This window comes from Ornithorhynchus anatinus, chromosome 8 (assembly GCF_004115215.2).
Source record: "Ornithorhynchus anatinus isolate Pmale09 chromosome 8, mOrnAna1.pri.v4, whole genome shotgun sequence".
NCBI classification, from domain to species: Eukaryota; Metazoa; Chordata; class Mammalia; order Monotremata; family Ornithorhynchidae; genus Ornithorhynchus; species Ornithorhynchus anatinus.
This window is the reverse complement of record NC_041735.1, coordinates 28,718,932-28,745,403: the sequence shown is the minus strand read 5'-3', so window position 1 is coordinate 28,745,403 and position 26,472 is coordinate 28,718,932. Positions and strand designations below refer to the sequence as shown.

The 26,472-nt window shown below is 47.6% G+C and overlaps 2 protein-coding genes across 6 annotated transcripts in view; both read left to right on the top strand.

Annotated features, from left to right (window-relative positions):
• Positions 1 to 13,234, top strand: part of TMOD3 (tropomodulin 3) — a 72,940-nt gene extending 59,706 nt beyond the window's left edge. For all 3 annotated transcript variants that reach the window (XM_029070289.2, XM_029070291.2, XM_029070292.2), the window contains 2 exons: positions 2,496 to 2,640; positions 9,328 to 13,234. In XM_029070289.2, coding sequence (XP_028926122.1) covers positions 2,496 to 2,640; positions 9,328 to 9,359 — 177 coding nt within the window. In that variant the 3' untranslated portion in view covers positions 9,360 to 13,234. The remainder of the gene's footprint in view (positions 1 to 2,495; positions 2,641 to 9,327) is intronic.
• A 5,093-nt stretch (positions 13,235 to 18,327) lies between these two features.
• Positions 18,328 to 26,472, top strand: part of LEO1 (LEO1 homolog, Paf1/RNA polymerase II complex component) — a 37,715-nt gene continuing 29,570 nt past the window's right edge. For 2 of the 3 annotated variants that reach the window (XM_029070943.2, XM_029070945.2), the window contains exons 1-3: positions 18,328 to 18,431; positions 22,971 to 23,741; positions 25,691 to 25,795. In XM_029070943.2, coding sequence (XP_028926776.1) covers positions 18,374 to 18,431; positions 22,971 to 23,741; positions 25,691 to 25,795 — 934 coding nt within the window. In that variant the 5' untranslated portion in view covers positions 18,328 to 18,373. The remainder of the gene's footprint in view (positions 18,432 to 22,970; positions 23,742 to 25,690; positions 25,796 to 26,472) is intronic. The other variant, XM_029070944.2, reaches the window with a different exon arrangement.

Genomic DNA, 26,472 nt, shown 5'->3' with positions numbered 1-26,472 from the left:
TTTCCTGTTTCTAATTCTAATCTGCGCTCAAATACTCCACAAGATAGTGAAATTAAAACCTGATTCCAGCCCAGCAGGGCAAGCCCACATTAAAGTAGATGCTAACCCAGCGTGTCGTAACTCTTTTTAAGTCAGTCATGACATTTGGTTTTTCCTTCATCTGTTACTCCTCCCCACGGTGCCTCTTAGGGTTTTCCGGAGGCACGTGGATTTGCCTCAGTAAACCCAAGGATGAACGTCTTGAGATTTGGGTTTTTGGGGAGTACCTGTATTATTTTCCTTTAACGTATAAGATCTGACTCGAGGCAAGCACTCCTTCAGTAATACTTACTGAGTGCTTGCTTACTCCATGAGAGCACTGTACATTACACAATCCCCGCCCTCAAAGAGTTTATGATCTAGCAGGGGAGACACAAAATAAATTACAGGCAGGGAGAAGCAACAGAGTTGAAAAGCACGTACATAACTGCTGGTTGGGAGGTGCAGAGGAGAGGGCTCAAGTGCATAGGTGACTCCAGTCATTAAATGATATTGATAGGAATAACTCGACTGAAATATTCTTACTCAAACTAGTGCCAGGGTGGTGTTTTCATCTGAATTTGTTGGCTAAGAGTCCAGATAACCGCATTTATCTTTTGGAATAATTTTCCAAATTCGACAAGAGACTCGAAATGAATTGAGAGCAAGTAGCCTGTTGGAATAAAAGAGGTCAGTTTATCTGCAGGATGTTGTTCTCAGAAGTTAAGGGCTAACTGGAACTTCTTCCCTACCTCTGAGGTGGGCACTCTTTGGTAAACTCCTGGCTGCCCACGAGAAGCTCCCTGGTAGTGTGACCTCAAAAGTCCGTGGGCCAGGCTGGCTGGCTGGCTGGCTTCTTGTCTGAATACTGCTGGGGATAGACCACCAAGGCCGCTGAGAGAAATGAGGGACTGGGAAAACACTCGCTATCATGCTGGGTCCAGCTGTTCGCTCTAGGGTACCGAGAGCCCCAGTTTGGAAGCAGGGGGAGGGGGCCAGGAAAGTGGAGATGAAACGAGGAGCGGGAGGTGGGAGCCAAGTTAGAGTGTCAGGATTCGAGCTTTATTGTTACCAACTGCTCTCGATGAAAATTGTTTCCTTTTGGCATTGCTGAGTAAAAGTGAAACCTCTCTAGAGGGACTACAAAATTGCCTGAATGGAATGAAAAACATCTTGCCTATTTTCTTTATTTATTTTTTTGTTCTCGCTACTCCTCCAAAAACCACCTCTTAGAGAATCCCCGGATATCTAAGTGGTCTCTATTCATTCACTCAGTAATATTTATTGAGCGCTTACTATGTGCAGAGCACTGTACTAAGCGCTTGGAATGAACAAGTCGGCAACAGATAGAGACAGTCCCTGCCGTTTGACGGGCTTACAGTCTAATCGGGGGAGACGGACAGATGAGAACAATGGCAATAAATAGAGTCGAGGGGAAGAACATCTCGTAAAAACAATGGCAACTAAATAGAATCAAGGCAATGTACAATTCATTAACAAAATAAATAGGGTAATGGAAATATATACAGTTGAGCGGACGAGTACAGTGCTGTGGGGATGGGAAGGGAGAGGTGGAGGAGCAGAGGGAAAGGGGGAAAAGAGGGTTTAGCTGCGGAGAGGTGAAGGGGGGTGGTAGAGGGAGTAGAGGGAGAAGAGGAGCTCAGTCTGTGAGTTTTAAGTAGGGTTTTGAAGAGGGGAAGAGAATCAGTTTGGCGGAGGTGAGGAGGGAGGGCGTTCCGGGACCGCGGGAGGACGCGGCCCGGGGGTCGACGGCGGGATGGGCGAGACCGAGGGACCGTGAGGAGGTGGGCGGCAGAGGAGCGGAGCGTGCGGGGTGGGCGGTAGAAAGAGAGAAGGGAGGAGAGGTAGGAAGGGGCAAGGTGATGGAGAGCCTTGAAGCCTAGAGTGAGGAGTTTTTGTTTGGAGCGGAGGTCGATAGGCAACCACTGGAGTTGTTTAAGAAGGGGAGTGACACGTCCAGATCGTTTCTGCAGGAAGATGAGCCGGGCAGCGGAGTGAAGAATAGACTGGAGCGGGGCGAGAGAGGTGGAAGGGAGGTCAGAGAGACGGCTGACACAGTAGTCTAGCCGGTCTCTACTGGTCACTACTACGTTTTTCAACTTGATAGCATTTGGGGACTCTTCCTTGTTCGATCAGAGGCGAATTCTGGACATCAAGATGCGGAGTAGAACAAAGCAAACTCAGAGTGATCCCTGTAGCAGGGCCTGAAGGCCTTCAGCTAATCAATCTTAGGTGATAGACCGTCCAATAAAGAAGTGATGTTCTGCCTTTGAAGGGTGCAAAATCGAACCATTTCCCCTTGTGGGTTTTTCTACGAGATTTTTTTAAAGGCAAAAGAAGTAATGAAACAGGCTAAATCATCTCTTCTGCTTTTCTTCGAAAGTAAAAATACTTTGCCAAAGACTGTAATTTAGCAAGTCGATGAAACCATAATCTGATTGCTAATTGCATTTCAGAGGCAACAACTGGGGACAGCTGTAGAATTGGAAATTGCCAAGATGCTGGAGGAAAATACAAAAATCCTTAAATTTGGCTATCAGTTTACACAACAGGGACCACGAACCAGGGCAGCGAACGCTATAACGAAAAACAATGATTTAGGTAAGAGAAGAAATTGATGTTTTAAATGGTGATTCCTCAATTAGAAATTGTTCATTTTTTGTTTCCCCTCCCACCCCCTCCTTTCAAAAGCTTTCTGGGTCACACTGTAATTATAAACTCCATTGCTTAAGTTTTATCTGTTTATCAGTTTACAGTTGTTGGGTTTTTGAGCAAAAAAATAAATATTAATTGCCTTAGTCCAGGTCATTGTCCAAAGCTTCAGGTCAAAACTAGAATGCACTCTTTCCTTCAGTCTCACTCGGGCAGTTTTCCACCCTGTTTTTTCAGAGGTAATTGTGAAGTGTTTTGGTTGTGAGTTAGCATTCACTCACAAGCCAATACTCTTGATAATCTCTTTGGTGGTAGCTGAACCATTTGTGGTTAGACCAACAGACAGTATAATGTCATTTGTGGAAACAAAAAAAGTTCCTTGTTAAAAGTTGGAATGTGACATTGGTCCTTTTTAATAACGGTTGAAAGGGAGCTCAGTTTGGAGTTCTAGAAAATGAGACTTTTGTGTTAGGGCCAAGTACAGCCCAAAATTTGGAGATGTGTCTTACACGATGGAATTTGAGGTGATCTAAGCATTTGTCAGATGTCCCGGGAGCAGAACAAAATAGCTGTTGTTGAGCATGGCTCTCTGTCAGGTTTTGTTGCACTCTTTCTATGCTAGACTTTACTTTTTATTTCTGGTATCACAGTCCCAGAACCATCACATGGGTTGTTTCCTCTCCTCTACTTCCCCTGTTTGCTTCCCTCCTCCTCCAGGGAATTAAATGTTTTCACCTACAGAAGATTCAAGATCTTTCACCTTGGTGAATCAGTCATTTCATTGAGATGCCTTATTATTAGGACAGCTTAAGAACATGCAGGAATTTTAGTAAATACCCACAATTTGCCCATGACTTATGCTTTTACTATGTTTTAGATAGAACACTTTTAGGGAAATGAGGGCCATTGTTCCAACAAAATCTGAAAAAATCTGAGTAGATTCCCTCTGCGCCTCCTCCTCTCCCGTCCCATCCCCTCAGCAATGAACTCATCCTCTCAACTGTATATATCTTCATTACCCTATTTATTTTGTTAATGAGATGTACATCACCTTGATTCTATTTATCTGCTATTGTTTTAATGAGATGTTCTTCCCCTTGATTCTATTTATTGCCATTGTTCTTGTCTGTCCGTCTCCCCCGATTAGACTAAGCCCGTCAAAGGGCAGGGACTGTCTCTATCTGTTACCGATTTGTACATTCCAAGCGCTTAGTACAGTGCTCTGCACATAGTAAGTGCTCAATAAATACTGTTGAATGAATGAATGAATAGGGTGTGATTGGGGAAGAAATGCTTCAGTCAGTGGTACTGAGCGCTTATCATGTGCAGATCACTGTACTAAGTGCTTGGGAGAGTACAGTATTACAGATTTGGTAGATATATTCCCTGCCCACGAGGAGCTTACAGCCTACAGGGAAAGGCAATCGTAAAAATAGATTATGGATAAGCTCATAAATGCCCCAGAGCTGGGCGTGGGATGAATAAGGGGTACAAATCGAAGGGCACGGGTAGGGCAGCAGGGAGAGGGAGTAGGGGAAATGAGGACTTAATTGAGGAAGGGCTTTTGGAGAAGATGTACTTTTAATAAGGCCTTGAAGGTGGAGAGAGCGATCATCCGTCGGTTACAAAGAGGGAGGGAGCGCACATATGCAGAGCACCGGTCCAAGCCTGACCTTGAGAAGCAGCGTGGCTCAGTGGAAGGAGTATGGGCTTGGGAGTCAGAGGTCATGGGTTTGAATCCCAGATCTGCCCCTTGTCAGCTGTGTGACTGTGGGCAAGTCAGTTAACTTCTCTGGGCCTCAGGTACCTCATCTGTAAAATGCGGATTAAGCTTGTGAGCCTCACGTGGGACAACATGATTACCCTGTATCTACCCCAGCGCTGAGAACGGTGCTCTGCACATAGTAAGCGCTTAACAAATACCAACATTATTATTAATAAAGCCTGCAACAGGAAAATAACTCCTCTGTTGTGTAAGGACTGAGTTTGTAAAGTTGGGTTTCCTTTTGCTAGCTGTCGCCGAGGACGGTTGCTTTTTCAGTATGTAGATGTGGCTGAGAAGACCAATAGATGGCCAAAAAAACTCTTTTCTGTTGGGCATACCGTAAGGTTGTCCATTAGTTTGTGTCTGCAGTGGCCGCTGGCGGTGAATTCAGCTCTGCCCGTGACGTGCTTGATCTTCCTGAAGATTATGCTGCAAAAGAGCATTCCTGATTGCCATCTCATTCCTGGTTGCCGCTCTCCTGGTTGAAACTGTCCATTGCTCTTGTTTTCCAGCAGTCTTCAGCTATGCCATATTTTTGGAGGTTTGGCTTCATGGTGTCTTCAAATGTACTTCCGCCCATCCTGCATGTGGTTTTCTCTTTAAAAATCTTTATCCCTTCCACTCTCGCTCCGTGCTAGTTTTGAAACTAAAAGCAAGCCCTTGAGTGCCCAGTGACCAAGTCTTGTATGGTTAGAGACTCCTTGGTTTCTACCGTGAAAGTAAACGGCTCACGTTGTAATTATCTCAGGTAAAATAGGGATGCAAGAGAGTAGTAGAGAAGCCTTTGGTTGAGGGGGAGTCCTAAGGGGTTGGGGAATCCATGAAAACGTTGCTGGGCGGGCCTGGGCTAGGAACTCAGGGAAGTCATTCACCAGGCCCATTCAGCCTAGCACTCAACTTTCCATGGAACTGCATAATGGCAAATTAAATTGAGAAGCAGTGTGGGTTAGAAGCCTGGGGGTCAGAAGGACCGGGATTCCAATTCCGGTTCTGCCACTTGTCTGCTGTGTGACCTCGGGAAGTGATTTAGTAACCTCATCCGTAAAATGAGACCTACGACCGTCTGCCCCATGTAGGACAGGAGCTCTGTCCAACCTGCTAAGCTTGTATCTGCCCCAGTGCTTAAATATAGTACCTGGCACATAGCAAGGGCTTACCAACCACCGTTAAAAAAATAAAATTGTCTCATCATTGGCTAGGGAGGGAAGATCCACTTGGCCTTAGCAGAGCCCTGCTAGTTGGGGGGGGGGGTGATAAATGGACCCACTCCTCATATCTGGACACCATGGGACTTTCTGAAACCCCAGGACACTCAGTCTTTGGAACTTCAGTTACCTGGTTTGTGTTCATCACTATTGTCATCCAAAGCTTTCAGGACCTACAACATGTGTTGTGGTTTATTAAGCATTTGGGACTATCCAGAAGAAAATGGAATTAAACACGGGGACTGCCCGGAAGGAATTTACAATCTGAGCGTGAGATGGGGAGAAGAGAGGAGGCAAACATTAAAATTTTAGCAATTTAAGAATAAGCATTTAAACAAGGGCCATGGCTTGGAACAGAAAGGTGAACTCTACTTTTCCCAAAGCCCTCACTCTTGCCAGGGCAATTAAACAGAAAAATTTCCAATATTGTAGAATTTGTGCAGAGACCCGGGAAATCTGAGTTTCAATTTTTGCGCCTAACCCAAGTCGACTGATTTCTTTCAATACCTTGCATTTTTGTCTTATTAGTTTCTTAGTCTGGACCACATGAAGAAATATCGTCTCAGACCAATAGCTTCAGCGCGTCAACACAGAGAGGTTTTGGGGTCTAGCTAATTGGGTATCAAGTTCTCATTTGAGTTTTGTACAGTCTCACATCACGGCCTACACGCTTTCTCATCAACCTTGGCATCATCGGTTTCCTCCGTGTGGTTTCGATTGCTGCACCTTATTCCCGCTCTTCACGAATGCCTGTTTCCTCAACTCTTTGTTCCTTCACGCATGGCTGGGCTAGAATGCCGATCCGATAACCCAAAACTCCTTCCCACCGAGTTCTGCAACCAGAAATGATTTCTTAGGAATGCAGAAACTGAGCAGGATAAGTAAATCGAGTTGTCAGTGTTTGCTGAATTTCCAATGGTCAAACATTGGGAATTTACAACATTAGTACTAAAATTTCCATTCGAAGTTTTCTGAAGTTATGTTGTTAGATCCTCCGATAAAGTACTCTAAAAGGCTAAAGAAGCAGTTTCAGAAATTCAGTAGATTAAACCATCCTTCCTCATTATCAAGAAAACATTCTAAGTATGGCATTTTACTTGGCGTTGTTGGCTTTTATTGGTTGACAGCTAGGAAAAAAAAAACCTATAGGGTTGTTTTGCTGGGTTTTTTTGCTTTGTTTTGGTTGCTTTTGAATTTTATGGCCATATTCCTGAAGTTAAATTCACACTGGCTCCCAAGTGCTCAAAACAGTGTGGTATCCAGGCTCAATCAGTGGTCCTTATTGAATGCTAACTGTGCGCAGCACACTATACTAAGCATTTCGTACAGTGCTGGGTATGAGTTCAACTACATATTCTGTACTGCTCTCCATGGTGGAATCCACAGATGCTTTCTTTATCGAGTTGGTAATAACGGCAGGTTTTGGATTCATTTCGGGTTGGAATGCCCAGTTTATACAGACTTTTTGCCACATTTAAGGAACCACTCTGGGTGACTGATGACTTCATCTGCCAGAGTGAAGGACAAAAGATACGTCCTCTTTGAAAAACCCGCTGTCGTTAGTTAATGAAAAGCAAAATGAATTCCTTCCTCTCCCCCCACCCTCTAATCTTCAAATAAGGACTCATCTGTGTTTTCTTTCCAAGTCCTTAGTACAGTGCTCTGCACAGTAAGTACTTAATAAATACTATTGCTAATTTCAGGTTTCCAATTATAGTCATTTGTTTCTGTTACACTTTCAGCTGTCATTTTATCACTAAAAAGTCTCTCAAATCGAGGTAGAGTAGGGTGCTGGCCTTAAATTTAATCTGGGTTCTTGCTTCCCAGGCAGCATTCCAGGTTGCTGGGATGGGCCTATCTGCCCCAGCTGGGATCTGGCCCTACCTTCTACGGCGTAATGTCTCTCAGCTCTTCACTTCCCAGAGCTTCTCCTTTCAACAGCAAGTGGAGGCTTTTGGCTATTTATCGGTCATGCAAGGTTACTTACCGAGCGCCTGCAACAGCAGAAGTAAAAGATATGCTCTGGAAGCTGGATTCTTCAGGAAGTAGGCCACTCCTGGCCACCGGCACGCTGGGGCGGCCTTGGCACGCAGGGGCAAACCCAGCGTGGCAATCTGCCGGACCGGCGGAGGTTGGGGGGTCCTGGATCTGTTTGGTTTGGGAGAAGGGAGTGAGCCGCCCTGGAGAGCCCTGTCTCTGGGTGCTCAGTGGGCCCCCACAAACCAGAGAGCCTCTCAGCTTCAGCCTGGTAGACCGCTGCCTACCCAGCTTGGCTCAGTGGAAAGAGCCCAGGCTCGGGAGGCAGAGGTCATGGGTTCTAATCCCGGCTCCGCCGCTTGTCAGCTTGTCACTTTGGGCAAGTCAATTCACTTCTCTGTGCCTCAGTTACCTCATCTGGAAAACAGGGATTAAGACTGTGAGCCCCACGTGGGACAACCTGATCACCTTGTATCCCCCTCCCAGCGCTTAGAACAGAGCTTTGCACATAGTAAGCACTTAACAAATGCCATTTCTTTTTTTTACCTTGCTGGAGAGCTAGAGATCCCCACCGGGACACATTCTTGCAAAAGCCACACTGACGCCAGCAACCAAAACCCACTTGTTGAGACCTTAGCAACGTGGCCTAGCAGATAGAGAATGGGCCTGGGAGTCAGAAGGACCTGGGTTCTAATCCCAGCTCCGTCACTTGTCTGCTGGGTGAACTTGGGCATATCACTTCCCTTCTGTGTGCCTTAGTTACCTCATCTGTAAAATGCGAATTAAGATTTGACACATAGTAAGCACTTAACAAATACCATCATCATCATCATTATTATTATTAGGAGCTAGGGGTATCGAAAGCAGAAAACGTCGGGCCCCGGTAAAGCTTTCTAATAAGTTTGTACCGGCGATTTTACAGTTTCTGTCCAGTTTCTTGATAGGAGGTGGGGGAAAGGACAGCAGATGTGAGTATTCACCTCTAGAGATGGCATGTACGTATTGGTGTGGTCTTGTCGTAGACTGAGTAGATTCAGCAGAGACTGCAATCAAACCAGCATGTGAGCATTATTCATGTTTAATACTCACTAATTCTGTGCATCTGAGTGTCACTTTCTAATGTATTAAAATGCCTGAAAATGTATTCACATTTCCCTAATGAACAAGTTTTTCTATCAACCTACAGGTATTAGTATTTTAGTATTTTTAGTATTAGTATCTTAGTATTTGAAGTTACGGGCCCCCCTTCCCCCCCCCAAATTGAGCGTGCGTAAACTTCATTGGCAAAATCAGGAAAGAAGAGAGAACCGTTAAGAAAAGGGTGCATTAAGGTAGAGGCACAAATCCGTAGTGATTATTATTATGGTACTAATTTATTTTTATATTGCTAAAATACCTCTGGGTAAGATGCTTCAGAGCCCAGGCTCCATCAAATACAATGATCATTCTGTAAAATGTAACAGAGTCACCTTGATTCCTCTTTATAGGTATATTAGAATGAGGATAAGACTAAACTTTCTTCAACACCTTTAACAAGTTCAGTATGGAGTGAAAATAAATGTTAAAGACTGATTTTTTGGACTGAACCCAACAGAAACCATAAACTCCCAAACGGAAACTCATTTTTTCAGGAGACTAATATGATCAAAATATAGAATTATAACAAATTTTCTTAAATTTTTCACACAGTGCGCAAGAGACGAGTTGAAGGAGACCAATAAGTGCCAGATTTCATCACAACAAGGAAAACTTCAACGGGTCGCCAAGGATAGTTCTTCAGTGACTTCAGACAAGTTACCTGGGTAGAAGGGAAAAGACTGGAAACTCACTCCTTTTTTATTATTGTTGTTATAATTATTATTATTCAATGAGCAACACTTTTTCTAGTTAAGGTGTTACAGGCACCGAACTGTAAAAATACTGTGCAGAACCTTTTGTTTCAATACTTTATTATTGCTTTCTGCTTAAAATCAGTGGTAGGTTCAGAGAATGGGAAGGATGTAATACAGAGAGAGTATTGTTAGAAGGAAAAGTCGGAGGGGTCATTTGAATGGAAAGCATTGTCTATTTTGAGAACAATAACCTTTTGTTGAAAAGGGATTTTTCCACATAGAAATATTTGGCTTTTATCTGGTGGTTATGACCTCAGCCTTTTTTCCGTTCATGGGCGTTGAGAGTAAATCATGTACAGATGTGTCACAGTAGCTGTTGCTCCTTATAAAGTTGTTTGCTCTCGTGATATTATGACCAAGCTTTAATCTTAGCTTTTTTTTTGAAAACATGGTCCTAAAGAGGCCTAGTTTTGCTTTCTTGCAAGAAAAGTAAAGACCATAAACAACTTCTAAGATTTTTTTTTTTTAATTTAGAATGTATAGCATCTTGTCAGAACCAGATCAAGCTGCCATGAAAAATTTTCAAAGCATCAGTGCTTTTTTTTTTTCTTTTACTGTTCTCAGCTGGATATATGTTGACTTATTTTACAAGTTCAACAGCCATAAGACAAGTTTTTGTACCTTATTTAAAGGCACGTGTGCAGGAATTTCTAAATACATGAGAGCTCCTTAAGTAGTACACTCTGAAGTGGAAAACGACATTTGTACAATTCAAAGAGCCTGTAAAGCTAATTCTCAATTATTCAGAGTCATGGCAGGGCAGAAAGCCTTGTCATTGAGGATCATAAATCTTAGGTTGCGATGAGACTATGAACATCTGCTAACGTTCATCTGAAAATGAATGTTGAGTTGTCTACATTTTTGAATTAGAAACTAACCCTCATATAAGTTGATTTCCACCTCGTACAACACTGGAGACCATCAAACCTGTACATAGATTACTTTAACAGTATTTCAGCATCACTGCGATAACAAAAAAAGCCAAAAAAAAGGAATGGATTTTTGTGTAAATGGTCTGGGTTTGGAACCTAGTGTTGACTTTTCCTCTTACTGTAACATTCACATTCTGTCAATATGATTTATCAGGTGATCAGGAATCTTCTTGTTGCCCTGGGCCTTTTAAGTAACGCTGGGATCTTTCTCTTTTTGCTATGCTATGGCCAAAAGGAAAGTTAAAGAGGCTGGATAATGCTCACCTGAATAATTGAGAATTGGCTGTTAAGTCAGTGGACAAAAAACTAAAAAGCTTTACTCTGAATTTTAAAATTTGCACCTTGGATATTCTCTTGATTTATTGGACTCAGAAGTAGACAGCAAGTCATGTACCACAGTACAGTAAAACCCTTTTAACAAAATCAAATGGACCGATTTTCAGGGACTGTGGTGTAAAAGAATACCATAAAAATACCAGAAATACCATAAAAAATATTTTTATAGAGGCCTTTATAGACTTCGGGTCCAATGGAAAACTACGTTGGATGCAGGTTTTTTGTTGTGAAAAGCTTTTTTTTTTGTCTTCGAACTAGACCTTCCTTATTTACCAGCAGAAACTTCACTCTTCAGAGCAGTGAAACTTCCCAAGGTTCAGGGACTGTAATGGTTCAAAATATTTTGTGCTCCCAATTCAGTACGTCGACCACTAAATTTATTTCTCTGTGTGTTCACCAAGGCTTTATTTTAAATCTGCCTTCAACTTTCAAACTGCTGTATGTGATTTTGAGACTGCACGGTGTTCTGACAGTGTGGAAGTCAGGGGGTGAATTAATGATATTTATTGAGCGCTTGCGTGTGAATTGCAGTATATTAAGGGTATGGGCGAGTTGAGTGGAGTTGGTACACGTGATCCTTGCCTTCTAGGGGCTTATAACCTAGTGAATAAATGTCCAAGTGCATTGAAAGATATCATGCAGTGGCATCCATCAAGCTGTCCTTGCTTACATTGGCCTGTTTTGCATTAAATGGATCATGAATGTGATCCTGAGGTAGTTTCCTCCTTCGCCCTTGTTTTAAAAAATAGGTAAGGGAAGTTGGCCAAACTGGGATATTGTCATGTTAAACTTTTCCAGATTTATATTTTTTTTAAAGAAACATTCTGTTGGCTAGTTTGCTGATACTGTTCCGTTCATGGCCCTATACTCTTATCGGTGTAATTCCCTTTCCGAAATCTAAATTCCTATGCGAGTGGCTTCAAACGTGAACGAGTGTTGGTTAAATTGGGAATGCCGTCTATGGAAGAGTAAAAACAACTGTTTTAAAATAGCATTTGTCGAAGCTCTTTGATAAATTGGCACCTTTTGCAGAGGGCTTTGAATGCATTTCAGTGGTTCCATTATGCTTAAATATACGTTACTTGAACAGATAAAAGTAAATTAGAGGGCAGGTCATTGTTAAAATAAAGCCTTTCTACACCATAAAAACCTGTTTAGAAGCATGTGGGTCTCCTAAAATCTTCACTTCTTATGTTGGGAGTTTGTAATAGTTAATTTCAAGAGAAAATTCCAAATGAAAGTGACCCGAAGGTTGAATTCTTCGAAAATGTCTGCATGTTAATATGTTAAACTTTCAACAGAAAAGACTGATATCGAGCGATATTGTTTAATGGTGGATGTTGGTGCTATAGAGATGTGGCCAAAGTCCAGTGTAGGTCTACTGTTCCGACCAAGTTGTCTAATTCTTTTGAAGGTGCCTTTCGTTGAAGACAATCTAAGCAGTTTGTGTCAAATATAACAGAATGCAAGAATTTTCAGGGAAAGCCATGTTTTTTGACACAGGGACTACAAATTTTGGTCATGCTGGCGATCTGGTTTTCCTTTATTGAGGTCTTTTCTGGTCAGGATTAGCCACTGTATATTCAGTCCAGCGAACTGGGTACCAATAAACCCTTCTGTGTGAGAGCTGGGTGGCCTGGGGGATCTAGGGTGAAGTGAAAATGCCTCTCTGAATCTGATTCAGACTAACAGTCACCCCAGTGCGATGCATCCTAATTGACTTTTCTTGGTGAAGAGGTCAGGGATTCAAGGGGATGGAAATGTAGCTTCCTTCTTCATGAAAGAAACCATCCCTAGTCAGTGATTTCTGGGGGAAAGTTTGTACTGTTGTTCCCTCGGCGGTGCCTTTTTAGTGGCCCAGTGTCCGTCTCTCCAGCAACGTTCATAAGCACCAAATTCACTTCATCTTAAAAAGGAAAAGAAATTTGAGTTGTAGGTTTTAGAATTTGGGGTAATATACACGGACTACAGCAAAAATAGTGGCTTTCATTTTCCAAGAGTTTTTCCTGATGCTTTTCAGGCTGTGGTTGTTTTGGGATATTTTGGGGTGGGGGCAGTTGAATTACAGTGGATTAATGCTCTGAGGCTTATGGAAATATATTTTTTTGTAACAGTGCGTGTTCTAGATCACATTGAGTTCAAATGCTTAAAAGCACAAAGGAAGTCATTGCTGTGTGCCCAAAATGTATTGTAAATGTTCTCCTTTAAAGATTATGCCGTAATGGGGAGCGGCTGAAAGCCGTGAACTCCGTAACAATGATATTTGAGTAATACTAAGTGTTGTAAATTACAAACTCGAGTCAGGTCAGTTAAGTTTCTTTTATGGAAACATGGATTAAGTACTGTACTTCAAGTATTTAGAATATTAGCACTATATACTGTAAAATAAAGTAATTCAATAATTGTGGTATCTTAATAAAGTTTATAAAATATTTCCTTGTTTTTGTAAAAGCACATTTCATTCTCTGAGGTAGGCATACTTGGAATTTGAAGTCCTTTGACTCATCTTTTCCACTGCTCTCTCCGCCCTGTCCCCGTCTCTCCTCCCCCCACTATTCACTGTACCTAGTCTACTCCCAAATCCTAATTCGTCTTCGTTGACGTCTCACAGATCTGCCCCATTCTTCTTTTCCCACAGGAGCGCTGCCCAACCCCAGACCCCGAGAGTGGCGGTGATGCCCATTGGTGGGGACCTTAGGGGGAGATGGTGGGAAGGGAACCCCGTGAACTCCTTTTTTGATGTATGGAAACCGGAGAATACAGACATGGAGAACAAGTCGGGGCTACAGATTGGGAAATCATCCACGTAAGCGTCAGGTAAAGCTATCGGGGCTACTGAATTCCCTCTAGAGAACAAGAATCGAGCAGTTTTCCAAATGCAGTCTTGCAGGAGGCCACTGGAAGCCGCAACGGTGCGGCCATTAGAAGAAGTCCAGTGACCTCACCTCTGGTGCCCAGAAACCAACCCATATGGCATCCGGCAGCAGTGGCGTCCTGTGGGACACCCACAATAGCGGGAAAACTGACGCCCTGTCACCGGGCGGAACCAGCCGCCGGGTGACTCCTGAGCCTGCGGGTCGGAGGGATGGAAATGATTGACGGACTCCAAAGTTACGGGTAAGAGAAGCAGGTTTAGTAAGATTGAAGTGCAAAGCTAAAAGCATTAAGGACGCCGATCAGCATGGTATCCAACTTGTAATAGCTGGTAAACACCGGTTGTCTCCAGGGGCTACCTTTCAAATCACCCAGGAACCACGTTTCCAAGGGGGGATGCTCACTTCTCCTAGCAGGGGCCGACAAAACGGGCATCTCTGATTCCGGGGAGAGGCGACTCGCCACAGGGGTGACACGGAGTTCCAACCTACTAACAAGAGTTGGTGGAGACCCCTCCACAGATATACCTCGCTACTTTCTGATTCTCTTCCCTCCTGTTGGCCGTGTCTCGGGGGGATCGTGTGACAAACTCATTCCCATCTGACGGATAGGGCTTATTGATCACCCAGCCTCTAGTCTAAGAGATAGGCCTTATTGCTCCCCAGTAAGGAAAGTGGAAAGTGTTAACGCTTCCTATCGCTCACTGCCAGCCCCTCCGGGCTAAACTTCTTAGCCAGCTTGGCATGGGGCATGTCACATTCCACCCCTTGGGTCTCGTCCACCGACTGCGCTTTCCCAACGCCACTCCCCATCACGCCGGCCTTCTAATGGGCCGTGCCCCAATGGCTCATCCCAACCCCCAGACGTGATCGTGGGCGAGCGCCTTTGCCAGAGCAGTAACGGAGGGTGCTGATTGAAGACGATTGAATGAATATATTTTCTTTACATTTCCTTTTTTTTTCCCCACCACACATTGTTAGCTCCATAATGAACACATCAAGGCGAGTTTCCTCCTTCAAACCATTATGTTTAGCCCGGCCGGATATAAAGATGGCAATGGGTATTCAACTTGCTTATAGACCTCTTTTTACCAAATTAGCAAAATACACAGTTAACGTTTACAGTTCTACAGTAGAATCTCTGACCCAGTATTTGAATCTCCACCTCTACATGCCTTCCTAGGCTGAAAGACCAATTGCAAATTCTCCTCTCCCAGTTACTTTCTTTACTTGAGAACTAACTTTCCCAACAGTGAGATCCATACTATATAACAAAGCGAGTTACCCATTTGTTTGAGGTAGGTGCCTTCCCTTAAGCAAATTCTCTCTTTGATCTCCTAAAGGGATAGCTCCAGCACTGGAGGGTTTCCCTTATTTCAGAAAGGCCCGCCGAAGAACGAAAGATTAATTAGGGTCCCCGCCCCAGATTCCCTGCAACTAAACAGGTGTTTTCCAGAATTCACTGGGAGAAGGAAAATATATCAAAAGCACCAGATGGATAAAATGACTCAAATTGTGGAGTTACCCCAATCCAGTTGGAAACTTCTCCCCACAAGGCACAATATACATTTTCACAACACTGGCCAGTTCATTTAAACACAACCCATTCTACACCCACTCTTACACAGACCCGAGGGCGCAACAAACGACTCCCGACTCCCAACACATTCGCGTACTCTTTTCGGCACTTCAAACAGCTCAAAGATGTTCTCAGGTCCTCATCAGGAACCTTTCTCCATTTAGCTGAGGCTAAGGAGCTTCTAACGCTCTTCTCGCAGAGCTGTAAGCACCAGGTCACAGCTCGAGCAGCCTGTCTCTCCAGTTTGGTGCCTGCAACTCAAATTTGGTTAACGCACATGCGGATTCAACAGATCTGGGCACTTGTTTTAACCAGGAAGGAGACTCCCTGCCGATCCTTTACAAGGACGGTCGTACGTGGTGTGGACGCAGACCCGTCCGGGAACTACTGGGACTGTGCCTGGCCCCTGGTTTCCCCGAGTGACGGGAGAGGAGCGGCGTATCCCGACTTATTCGGATCATCTTTAGGCCCCTCGGCCAGACGCCGGAGGAGGCAGTCCAATCATTTTGGGCCAAAGGGAACTCTCAGTCTCTCAACTCTCTCCAAAGTCACGCCCTTTGGGGTCTCGCTGTCAAGGCCCTAAACTCGGGCTACTCTTGGGTTTCCCAAGTCGCCCTCCTTGTGGTCACCCAATCTCAGGTGGCCCGGGACAAGTCAGGGGTGGGCTATATCTCACAAGGGCCACCATCTTGGGTCCGCCACCCGGCGAGGACTGACTCAGGGTCCAGGCACCGTTAACAATGCTCGCCAGAGAGGCTCCGGTGGGTCCGTCTCGCTGCCTGGCCGGCACCGGATTTTCCCAAGGACTGGGCTTAAGCCTGTTGGGCTTAAGTCATTCTGGAAGAGGGACTGTGAGCCCCTCTGTTAGAGAAGGGGCTGTTAGGGAAACAGCACGGGGTAGTGGATAGAGCACAGGCCCGGGAGTCACGAGGTCACGGATTCTAATCCGGGATCCTCCACTTGTTTGCTGTGTGACTTCGGGTCACATCACTTTTCTGTGCCTCAGTTTCCTCATCTGTAAAATGAGACTGTGAGTCCCACGTGGGACAAAGGACTCTGTCCAACCCGATTTACCTGTATCCACCCCACCCTAGCGCTTAGTAGAGTGTCTGGCGCCTACTAAGCATTTCAAGAAATGCCACAGTGATGATGATGAGTGTGAAACTAGGAAATTGGAAGCCACCAACCTTGGGCAGGCCCTCTTCCCGCACCCTCACGCCCTGCTCCTCCCTCCCAGTCCCTCCTGGGGTCCTCCGGGGCTCCGGCCTGGTCCTCGGGGTGGCCAGCGGGAGATGGATGGAGGCCGGGCGGAGCCAGGAGGCCGGGGGGCCGAAGTTGGGGGGATCCATTCATTCAGTCATAGCGTAGTGGGTAGAGCCCTGGGCATGTTAATCAGAAGGTCATGGGTTCTAATCCTGGCTCTTCCACTTGTCTGCTGTGTGACCTTGAGAAAGTCACTTCACCTCTCTGGGCCCCAGCTCCCTCATCTGCAAAATGGGGATGGAGACAATGAGCTCCACGGGGGACAGGGACCGTGACTGACCCCACTGGCTTCTAGCCACCCCAGCGCTCAGTAGCTCAGTACAGCGCCTGGAACATGGTAAGTGCTTAGCAGATACCATTATCATCAATCGAGAAGCAGCGTGGCTCAGTGGAAAAGAGCCCGGGCTCTTTATTGTGGAAAACACCTGGTTAGTTGCAGGGAATCTGGGGCGGGTACCCTAATCAAAAGTCAGAGGTCAAGGGTTCGAGTTTCGGCTCTGCCGCTTGCCAGCTGTGACTTTGGGCAAGTCACATAATAATGATGTTGGTATTGGTTAAGTGCCTACTATGGGCTGAGCACTGTTCTGAGCGCTGTGGCAGATACAGGGTAATCAGGTTGTCCCATGTGAGGCTCACCGTCTTAATCCCCATTTTACAGATGAGGTCACCGAGGCCCAGAGAAGTGAAGCGACTCGGCCAAAGTCACCCAGCCGACAGGTGGCGTAGCCGGGATTCGAACCCATGACCTCTGACTCCTAAACCCGGGCTCCTTCCACTGAGTCTGAGTCTCTGTGCCTCAGTTCCCTCATCTGTAGAATGGGGATTAAAAAACGGTGAGTCCCACGTGGGACAACCTGTTCGCCTTCTATCCCCCCCCCCCCAGCGCTTAGAACAGTCCTTTGCACCTAGTGAGCGCCTAACAAATACCACTATTATTATTAATAATCGTATTTACGGAGTGCTTGCTGGGTGCAAAGTACTGTACTGAGCGCTGGGGAGAGGTCAATGTAAGAAGGAACAGAGACATTGGCTGCCCACAAGGAGCTGACAAGGCGGTGGGTGGGGAAGTGGGGACTCAGGCGTCCTGGACTCCCCAAGGCCCTTGCCTGCCTCTCCCCTAATAGACTGGGAGCCCGTCACCGGGCATGGATTGTCTCTATCTGGAGCACCTTCCAAGCGCTCAGGACAGTGCTCTGCACACAGCTCTCATCGAGAAGCAGCGTGGCTCAGTGGCAAGAGCCCGGGCTTGGGAGTCAGAGGTCATGGGTTTGAATCCCGGCTCTGCCCCTTGGCAGCTGTGGGACTGTGGGCAAGTCACTTCACTTCTCGGTGCCTCAGTGACCTCATCTGGAAAATGGGGATTAACTGTGAGCCTCACGTGGGACAACCTGATCCCCTGTATCTCCCCCAGCGCTTAGAACAGTGCTCTGCACCTAGTAAGCGCTTAACAAACAATAACCACCATTATTATTATTATAATGAATGACGGAAGGAAGGGAAGGAGGGAAAGGAAGGGGAGGGAAAGGAAAGGAAGGGAAAGGAAAGGGAAAGGAAAGGAAAGGAAGGAAAGGAAGGAAAGGAAGGAAAGGAAGGAAAGGAAGGAAGGGAAGGAAGGGAAGGAAGGGAAGGAAGGGAAGGGGGGAGGGAGGGAGGGAGGAAGGAAGGAAGGAGTGACAAGGTCGTAAAGCGGGAGTTGGGGCGGCGTCCCGCTTTCCGGCTAAGGGAGGGTCCCCGGCTTTCCAGCGGGGAGGCGGTCGGGCTTTGCGACGGAGGCGGCGGGTTTTACGACGGGGGGCGGGCGGGCGGTGGGGCTTTCCGGCCGGGGAGGCCTGTCGGGGCCCGCAGCCGGGCTCGCCAGCCATGGCCGCCATGGAGGAGCTCTTCGGCAGCGACGCCGACAGCGAGGCGGAGCGCAGAGGTGAGGGGCAGGAGCGGCCCGAGGAGGCCCCGGGGCCCGCACCGAAATAGTGAGGAGAGTAATTCCCATCACTGGGCTGTGTGCTAAGCCCCGGCGAGGCGTCCCGCACGGTTGTCCGCGCTTGGGGCCCAGGGGAGGTCGCCCGGTGGTCCCCCGGTCTTCACCCCCATTTTCCCGCTGAGCTCACTGAGGCCCAGAGAAGTCGAGTGACGGGGCCACAGTCACACAGCTCACGGCCCCCTTCACCTCTCCGCGGCTAAACCCTCTTCTCCCCCCTCTCCCTCCCCTCCTCCCCCTCTCCCGTCCCACCCCCTCGGCGCTGTACTCGTCCGCTCGACTGTCTGTATCTTCATCACCCTGTTGATTTTGTTAATGAGGTGGACGTCGCCCTGATTCTATTTAGTTGTCATTGTTCTAATGAGACGTTCTTCCCCTTGACCCTATTTATTGCCATCGTTCTCGTCTGTCCGTCTCCCCCGATTAGACCGTAAGCCCGTCCAAGGGCAGGGACCGGCTCTATCTGTTACCGATCTGTCCATTCCAAGCGCTTAGTCCAGTGCTCTGCACATAGTAAGCGCTCAATAAATACTATTAAATGAATGAATAATAATAATGTTGTTATTTGCTAAGCGCTTACTGTGTGGAGAGCACTGTTCTGAGCGCTGGGGTAGACACAGGGGAATCAGGTTGTCCCACGTGGGGCTCCCAGTCTTCATCCCCCTTTTACAGAGGAGGGAACTGAGGCACAGAGAAGTGAAGTGACTCGCCCACAGTCACCCAGCTGACAAGTGGCAGAGCTGGAATTCGAACCCATGACCTCTGACTCCCAAACCCGGGCTCTTTCCACTGAGCTACGCCGTTTTCCAGATGAGGTCACTGAGGCCCAGAGAAGTGAAGTGACTTGGCCAAAGTCACGCAGCTGACAGTTGGCGCAGGCAGGATTTGAACCCGTGGCCCTGCTCTAACCCCTAAGCCACACTGCTTCTCCTCCTTTTAGACCGTGAGCCCAGTATTGGGCAGGGATGGTCTCTATCTGTTGCCCAATTGTGCATTCCAAGCGCTTAGTGCAATGCTCTGCACATAGCGCTCAATAAATAATAATACGATTGAATGAGTGAATACGTATGTGTATAGGGAGGGAGGGGTGACTCGTTTGGGCACATCCAGGTGGGTAATAATGGTAATATTATTATATATGTATTGATGATAACAATTATATCTGTTAAGCACCGACTACGTTCCAAGCACTGATACTTTCCAAGCGCTTAGTGCAGTTCGAGAAGCAACGTGGCTCAGTGTCAGGAGGCCGGGCTTGGGAGTCAGAGGTCGTGGGTTCTAATCCCGGCCCCGCCACTTGTCAGCGGTGCAACTTTGGGCCCGTCACTTCACTTCTGTGGGCCTCAGCCCGTCGTTGGTTCATTCATTCGTTCAATCGTATTTATTGGGCGCTTACTATGTACAGAGGAGTGGACTAAGCGCTTGGAATGGACACTTGGGCAACAGAGACCATCCCTGCCCAACGACGGGCGCACAGTCTAGAAGAGGGAAGGCAGACATCAAAACAAAACAAGGAATCAGGTGTCAATACCATCAAGATTAATCGAATCAAAGATATGTACGCATCATTAACAAAATCAATAGAATAATAAATATATGTAAACATGCACAAGTGCTGTGGGGAGGGGAAGAGGGTAGAGCAGAGGGAGAGAGTAGAGACGATGGGGAGGGGAGGAGGAGCAGAGGGAAAGGGAGGGCTTGATCTGGGATTAGACTGTGAGCCCGTAGTTGGGCAGGGATTGTCTCTATCTGTTGCCTAATTGTCCATTCCAAGCACTTAGTACAGTGCTCTGCACATAGTAAGTGCTCAATAAATACTATTGAATGAATGCCTCCTGGAGGAGGTGAGCTCTCAGGAGGGCTTTGAAGAGGGGGAGAGAGAGGGAAAGAGCCTATGGTCTCTAGCGGGAAAAGCCTTGAACCGTCTCTATCTGTTGATGAATTGTACATTCCAGGTGCTTAGTAGCAGTGCTCTGCACATAGTAAGCGCTCAATAAATGCAATTGAAACAGGCAGGAGCGGCGGGTTTGAGCGAGAGGTTGGTAGCCGGTGAGGGGAGAGTGAGAGACAGTAAGGAGGCTGGCTGGGGAGGAGTGGTGTCCCAGCCGGGTTGAGACGAGATGAGATTCAGGCTCTTTGAACGTGAAGGGAGTGAGGCAGGGGGATTAGCCAGAAGGCCCATGTCCAGGTGGAAAACGGCGAGTTGTTCGATGGGAGAGGGAAGGGCGGGTTCTTTACTGGTTACCAGGGTGGAAGCGACAGGATTTCGAGACATTGGAACGTCTGGGTGGATTGCAAGAGGTCAGTTGAGGATAAGGCCGGGCTTACAGGCTCGTGAGACGGGTGGGATGGTTGGTGCCGTCTAGGGTGGCGGGGAGGATGGGGCAGGGGAAGATGACGGCTGGGGACATTTAAAGTGTGAGGTGTCGGTGGGGCATCCAAGTAGGGATGTGCTGAAGGCAGGAGGAAACGCGAGACCGCGGAGAAGGAGAGAGGTCCCGGATGAAGAGGTAGATATGTCTCTATCTGTTGCCGAATTGTACATTCCAAGTGCTTAGTACAGGGCTCTGCACATAGTAAGCGCTTAATAAATACTATTGAATGAATGAATGAATTTGGGAATCATCCGCATCGAGAAGGGAGTTGAAGCCATTGGGGCAGGTGAGTTCTCCAAGGGAGCGGGTGTAGATGGAGAATAGAAGGGGATGCAGAACTGAGCCTTGAGGGGATGCCCCTCCCCCGCCCCCCCAGTTAGAAGGTTGGAGGCAGAGAGGAAGAGCCTACGAAACTGATTCGAGAAGTAGTGACCAGAGAAATAAGAGGAGAACCAGGAGAGTAGAGTGTCGGCGAAGCCAAGATTAAATAAATATTTCCAGGAGAAGGGGGTGGTCCACAGATTCCGGCACTCTGACCTCCTCCCTCTGCCCTGCGGCCCCTACCTCTCCCTTCCCACCCGTCTTTCTTTTTTTTTAAAATCGTATTTGTTAAGCGTTTACTATGTGCCAGGCACTGTGCTAAATACTGGGGTAGATACAAGCTAATCAGGTTGGACACAGTCCATGTCCCACATGGGCTCACAGTCTTAATCTCCGTTTTACAGATAAAGTAACCGAGGCACGGAGGAATGAAGTGATCTGCCCGAGATCACACAGCAGACAGGTGGCGGAGCCAGGATTAGAACCCAGGGCCCCGGACTCCCGGGCCCGTGCTCTTTCCACTAGGCTGTGCTGCTTCTCTTCGGTTTCCCTTTCCTTGCCCAATCTAACCTCACTGTCGCTTTCATCCAGTTTTTCCTCTTCCAGCCCCGTGCTGTTTGGTGGGCCATTTGCAGAGACTGGAAAAAAGACTTCCTCCAGGAGATCTGTCTTGCTTACTCACTCCTCTCTTTTAACAACCTCTTGGAATCCCATTTTTAAAAAACGGTATTTCTTACGTGCTTACACAGGTCACATACCAGCCAGTCAGGTTGGACACAGTGCCAGTCCTGTATGGGGCTCAGAGTCTTAATCCCCGTTTTACAGGTGAGGTAACTGAGGCACAGAGAAGTGAAGGTGACCTGCCTAAGGTCACACAGGAGGCAGGCGGCGGAGCCAGGATGAGAACCCAGGTCCTTTCGACTCCCAGGCCGTGCTCTATCCACTTGGCCACACCGCTTCTCATCCAGGGGGCCGGGACCACTTTGCCTAAGGGCCTTTGGCTGTTATTCCTTCATTGCAGACACGGCGAAGGCTCTGTTTTCCCTGAGGCATTGGGATTTAGGCCACGGTCTGACTTGGGGCTTCCCTGGGTGGGGAAGGGGGAAAAGACGACAGGTTGTCGTCTTGTTTGCCCTTCTTCGATCCTCGACCCTACTTCTTGCTTTCTCTGGCCCTTGGGTGGGGTGGAAGTTGGCCTCACCTCTGGAATAGAGCTTTTTTTTTTTTTTTTTTTTTAACTCCCCCTTCCCCCCTCTGCCCTCTTCCTCCAAGGAGTTTGTGAGGCCCTGCCCCACTGATGGGGCTACATGGGACAGAACAAAATCCAGTCGTAAGGAAGATGTCAGCAGTGGATTTTGTCAACAGTGCAACGCAGCATAACCTAATGGAAAGAGCACGGGCCTGGGAGTCAGAGGACCTGGGTTCTAATCCTGGCTCCACCACCTGTCTTCTGTGTGACCTTGGACTAGTCACTTCACTTCTCTGTGCCTCTGTTTCCTCACCTGTAAAATGGGGATTAAGGCTCTGAGCCCCATGTGGGGCGGGAACTGGCTCCAACCTGATTAACTCGTATCTACCCCCGTGCTTAGTACGGTACCGGGCACGTAGTGTTTAACAAATGTTTTTTACTCCCCCTCCCCGCAAAGAAAACAACAAAAACACATGGTGTACATTTCTCTTCCTTTATTTTGGTCAGGGGGCGGCTCTTGAGAAGGAGGGAGACCTGTTGAAGACTTGATGCAGCTGAAATGTTTGAGTAATTTGATTCTGATTTGGATTTCTGCAGATTCCGATTCCGGGTCCGATTCAGATTCCGATCAGGAGAACGCCGGCTCCGGCAGCAATCCTTCCGGGAGTGAAAGTGAGAGAGATGATGACAGGGGAGACGCGGTCAAGCCGAGCAACAAGGAGCTCTTCGGAGACGACAGCGAGGACGAGAGAGTCTCCCGTCGCAGCGGGAGCGACAATCGCTCCGAGCGGTCGGACAACCGGTCCGAAGCCTCGGGGCATTCCGAGCGTGAAGACAACGACCAGTCGGATGTCGACCAGCCCAGTGGGTCGGACACTCACCATGACGACGAAGATGAGGGCCGGAGGTCAGACGGGGGCAGCCGCCACTCAGAGGCGGAGGGATCTGAGAAGGCCCACTCAGATGACGAGAAGTGGAGCCGAGATGAGAAAAGCGATCAGTCGGATGATGACGAGAAGCTGCCGAACTCCGATGAGGAGGAAAGGCCGCAGATCTCCGACGAAGAGAAGCCGCAGAACTCCGACGAGGACGAGAAGGCGCGCAACTCGGACGACGACGAGCGGCCCCAGATTTCAGACGACGAGAGACTCCAGCTGTCCGAAGACGAGAAGATGGCCAATTCCGGGGACGAGAGGCCGGCCGCCTCTGACAACGAGGACGACAAGATGCAGAATTCCGATGACGAGGACAGGGCCCAGATCTCCGATGAGGAGAAGATGCAGAATTCCGACGACGAAGACAGGCCACAGATCTCTGATGAAGAGCCCAGGCGTTCCGATGACGAAGAGGAGCATGATCGTAAGTCAGGTGTGTCGTGGGGGTGGGAGGGGGAGGCCTTGGGAAGGTTGGGCTAGTAAACAGCCTGTGTCGGCCTTCAGATAGCTCTCCTGGTTAAATGTCCCCTCAGGCTGCTTTTCAAGATGTCGAACGATTTGTGATTTTCTCTTTCCAAGCAGGTTGAAGATTGCCTGCAAATAAATCTTCGCCCGCTTCTGGTTAGAGCAGAATTCTGATGCTCCTTTTGAAAGGGTTGGATCCACACGTGTGCTTTACTCAACTATTTCAGGGTGTCTTGTAGGCTTCTCTTGACGCTTCCCTAATCCTAAATACACAAATAGAAACTTTACCATCACTTTGTTCGGGCGCGGGTACTTCTAGTTACGTGGATTCTGCAGCGTGCCTGCCAAGGAAAGTTAAAGCAGCAGGACATTGGGTTGGTTTTGCAGTCCAGGTCATTTTAAAAAGAAAAAAATGTGCCTACTCTCTGCCAGGCACTGTACTAAGCGAGGAGCTGATCAGGTTAGACACAGCCCCCCATAGGGCTCACCCCCTTAATCCCCATTTTACAGGAGGGGCGACTAAGGCCCAGAGAAGTGAAGCGACTTGCCCGGGGTCACAGAGCGGACAAGTGGTGGAGCCGGGATTAGAATCCAGATCCTTCTGATTCCCAGGTCACCCTACTTCTCACCGTTGTGGCGTTTAGAGGCTGTAGGATGTTGGCCTGACTCAGAGAAGCGGCGTGACGGATAGAGCACGGCCTAGGAGTCAGAAGGTCACGGGTTCTAATGCCGCTTGTCACTTGTCTGCTCTGTGACCCGGGACAAGCCACGTCATTTCTGTGTCTCAGTTCCCTCCTCTGCAAAATGGGGATTAAGACTGCGAGCCCCACGTGGGGCAGGGATTCTGTCCCACCCCATTTGCTTGTATCCACCCCAGTGCTTAAAAAATGTAACAGTTATTGTTATTATATTGCATGGTCCATGCCTTGCAGTGAGAGATCGCCGCTCACCCGACCTCCGCTACCATAGCCGTTGCCAGTAGAAAGGTTAGAAGGCAGTTCCTGGGTGTATTAGGGAAGCAGTGAGGCCTAGTGGGAAGAACCCGGGCCTGGAAGTCAGAGGGCTTGGGTTCTAATCCCCGTTCTGTGCCTCAGTTCCCTCATCTGCCAAAGTAGGGATTCGATACCCGGGCTCCCTCCTACGTAGAATGGGAGCCGGGTGTGGGACGGAATTATTCCGTGTCTCCCCCCGTGCTTAGTATAGGACGTTTCACATAATAATAAGCACTTAACATGTACCACAGTTATTATTTATCCTGTGTAAAGTACTTCGTGATGGCTCAGACGGTTTCCAAAGATGTTACAGCCCACCCTCCCCATAAGGAGTATATAGCATAAATAGTCATGGAGTAAATAGAATCACCATTCGGGGTGCACCCAGAATAACACATTACTCCGTATAAGTTGAAGACCGGTCAAATACGGTGATAAGTAGCATTTTTGATTTTTCCAGGAAATGTAAATTCATATGGTATGGCGATTAAAATTGCCCTAATTGGAAGGCATTCTCATCTCCGCTCTGCCACTCACCTGCTGTGTAACCTTGGGGAAATCACTCGACTTCTTGGTGCCTCAGTTACCTCATCTGTAAAATGAGGGTTCAATACCTAGTCTCCCTCTAACTTAGACTATGAGCCCCATGGGGGACAGGGACCATGTCCCACCTGATTTTCTAAGGTCTAGACCAGTGCTCGGCACAGTCCTTAACACATAGTAAGCACTTAACATTAACCATTATTATCGTTTCTAGTATTATCGTATCTAGTATTATCTAGTAGTATCGTTTCTAGTATTTCTAGTATTTATTTGGCTCTTAAAAACCTAGACATTCATTGAGTCTTTTGTTTTAGATTTTTTTTTGTTCCCTTTCGTGTAATGACTCTGAGGTCCTAATCTTATTTTTTTTTTTTTTTGACAGAATCTGGCCGAGGCAGTGATAGCGAGGATGAAATTTTACGAATGAAACGTAAAAAGGCGGTCGCATCAGATTCAGAAATGGACAGCGACAACGAAGGACAGAAAGGTATTATCTTCTCTGTGCCACCGAGCGTGAAGCTGTAGCGCGCTCAAAATTGGGGGGGAACGGTTACTTCCTCCTGAGGGTCGCCTGCCCAACGCTGCGGGACCATTGGGGACCCCTACGACCTCCCCCTGGCTGGCAAGGGGGAGACGGGCGGGCTTTTAAGGTGGCAGCCCGGTGCGGAGCCAGTGGGGAGCTGCGGTCGATTCCATCTCCTGGCACGGGGGACGGGTGGACGGGCGGCCGGGCATGATCGTCCACTCCCGATGCTGCTCAGAGCGTCTCTGAGGGAGGCCTCTAGGCTAACGTTCAAGCATAAGGGCGTCCGTGGGTGGAGAAGCTCACGCAGATTGAGCTAGTTCCTCCTTTTCAGGTTTGTCAGTAACTGACCCAAATAGTTTTTCGATTTTGGTGAGGTTTGGGGGGGTATTTGTTAAGCGCTTACTGTGTGCCGGGCACTGAACTGAGCGCTGGGGTGCTTACGAGGAAACCGGGTCGGAGTTGCCACTAACATTTTTTACAACAATGGGTTCTCCCCTGTTTTGAGGGGAATTGAGGGACGTGGTGTTTTGTGGAGGGAAATCTGTGGTCAGCTGGGACCGCCCCCCCCCCCCCCCCCGAATCTTTTTCTGCTTTCCCTGTGCCTTGCTGCTGTTTAATCCCAACTTGAATTATTTGTT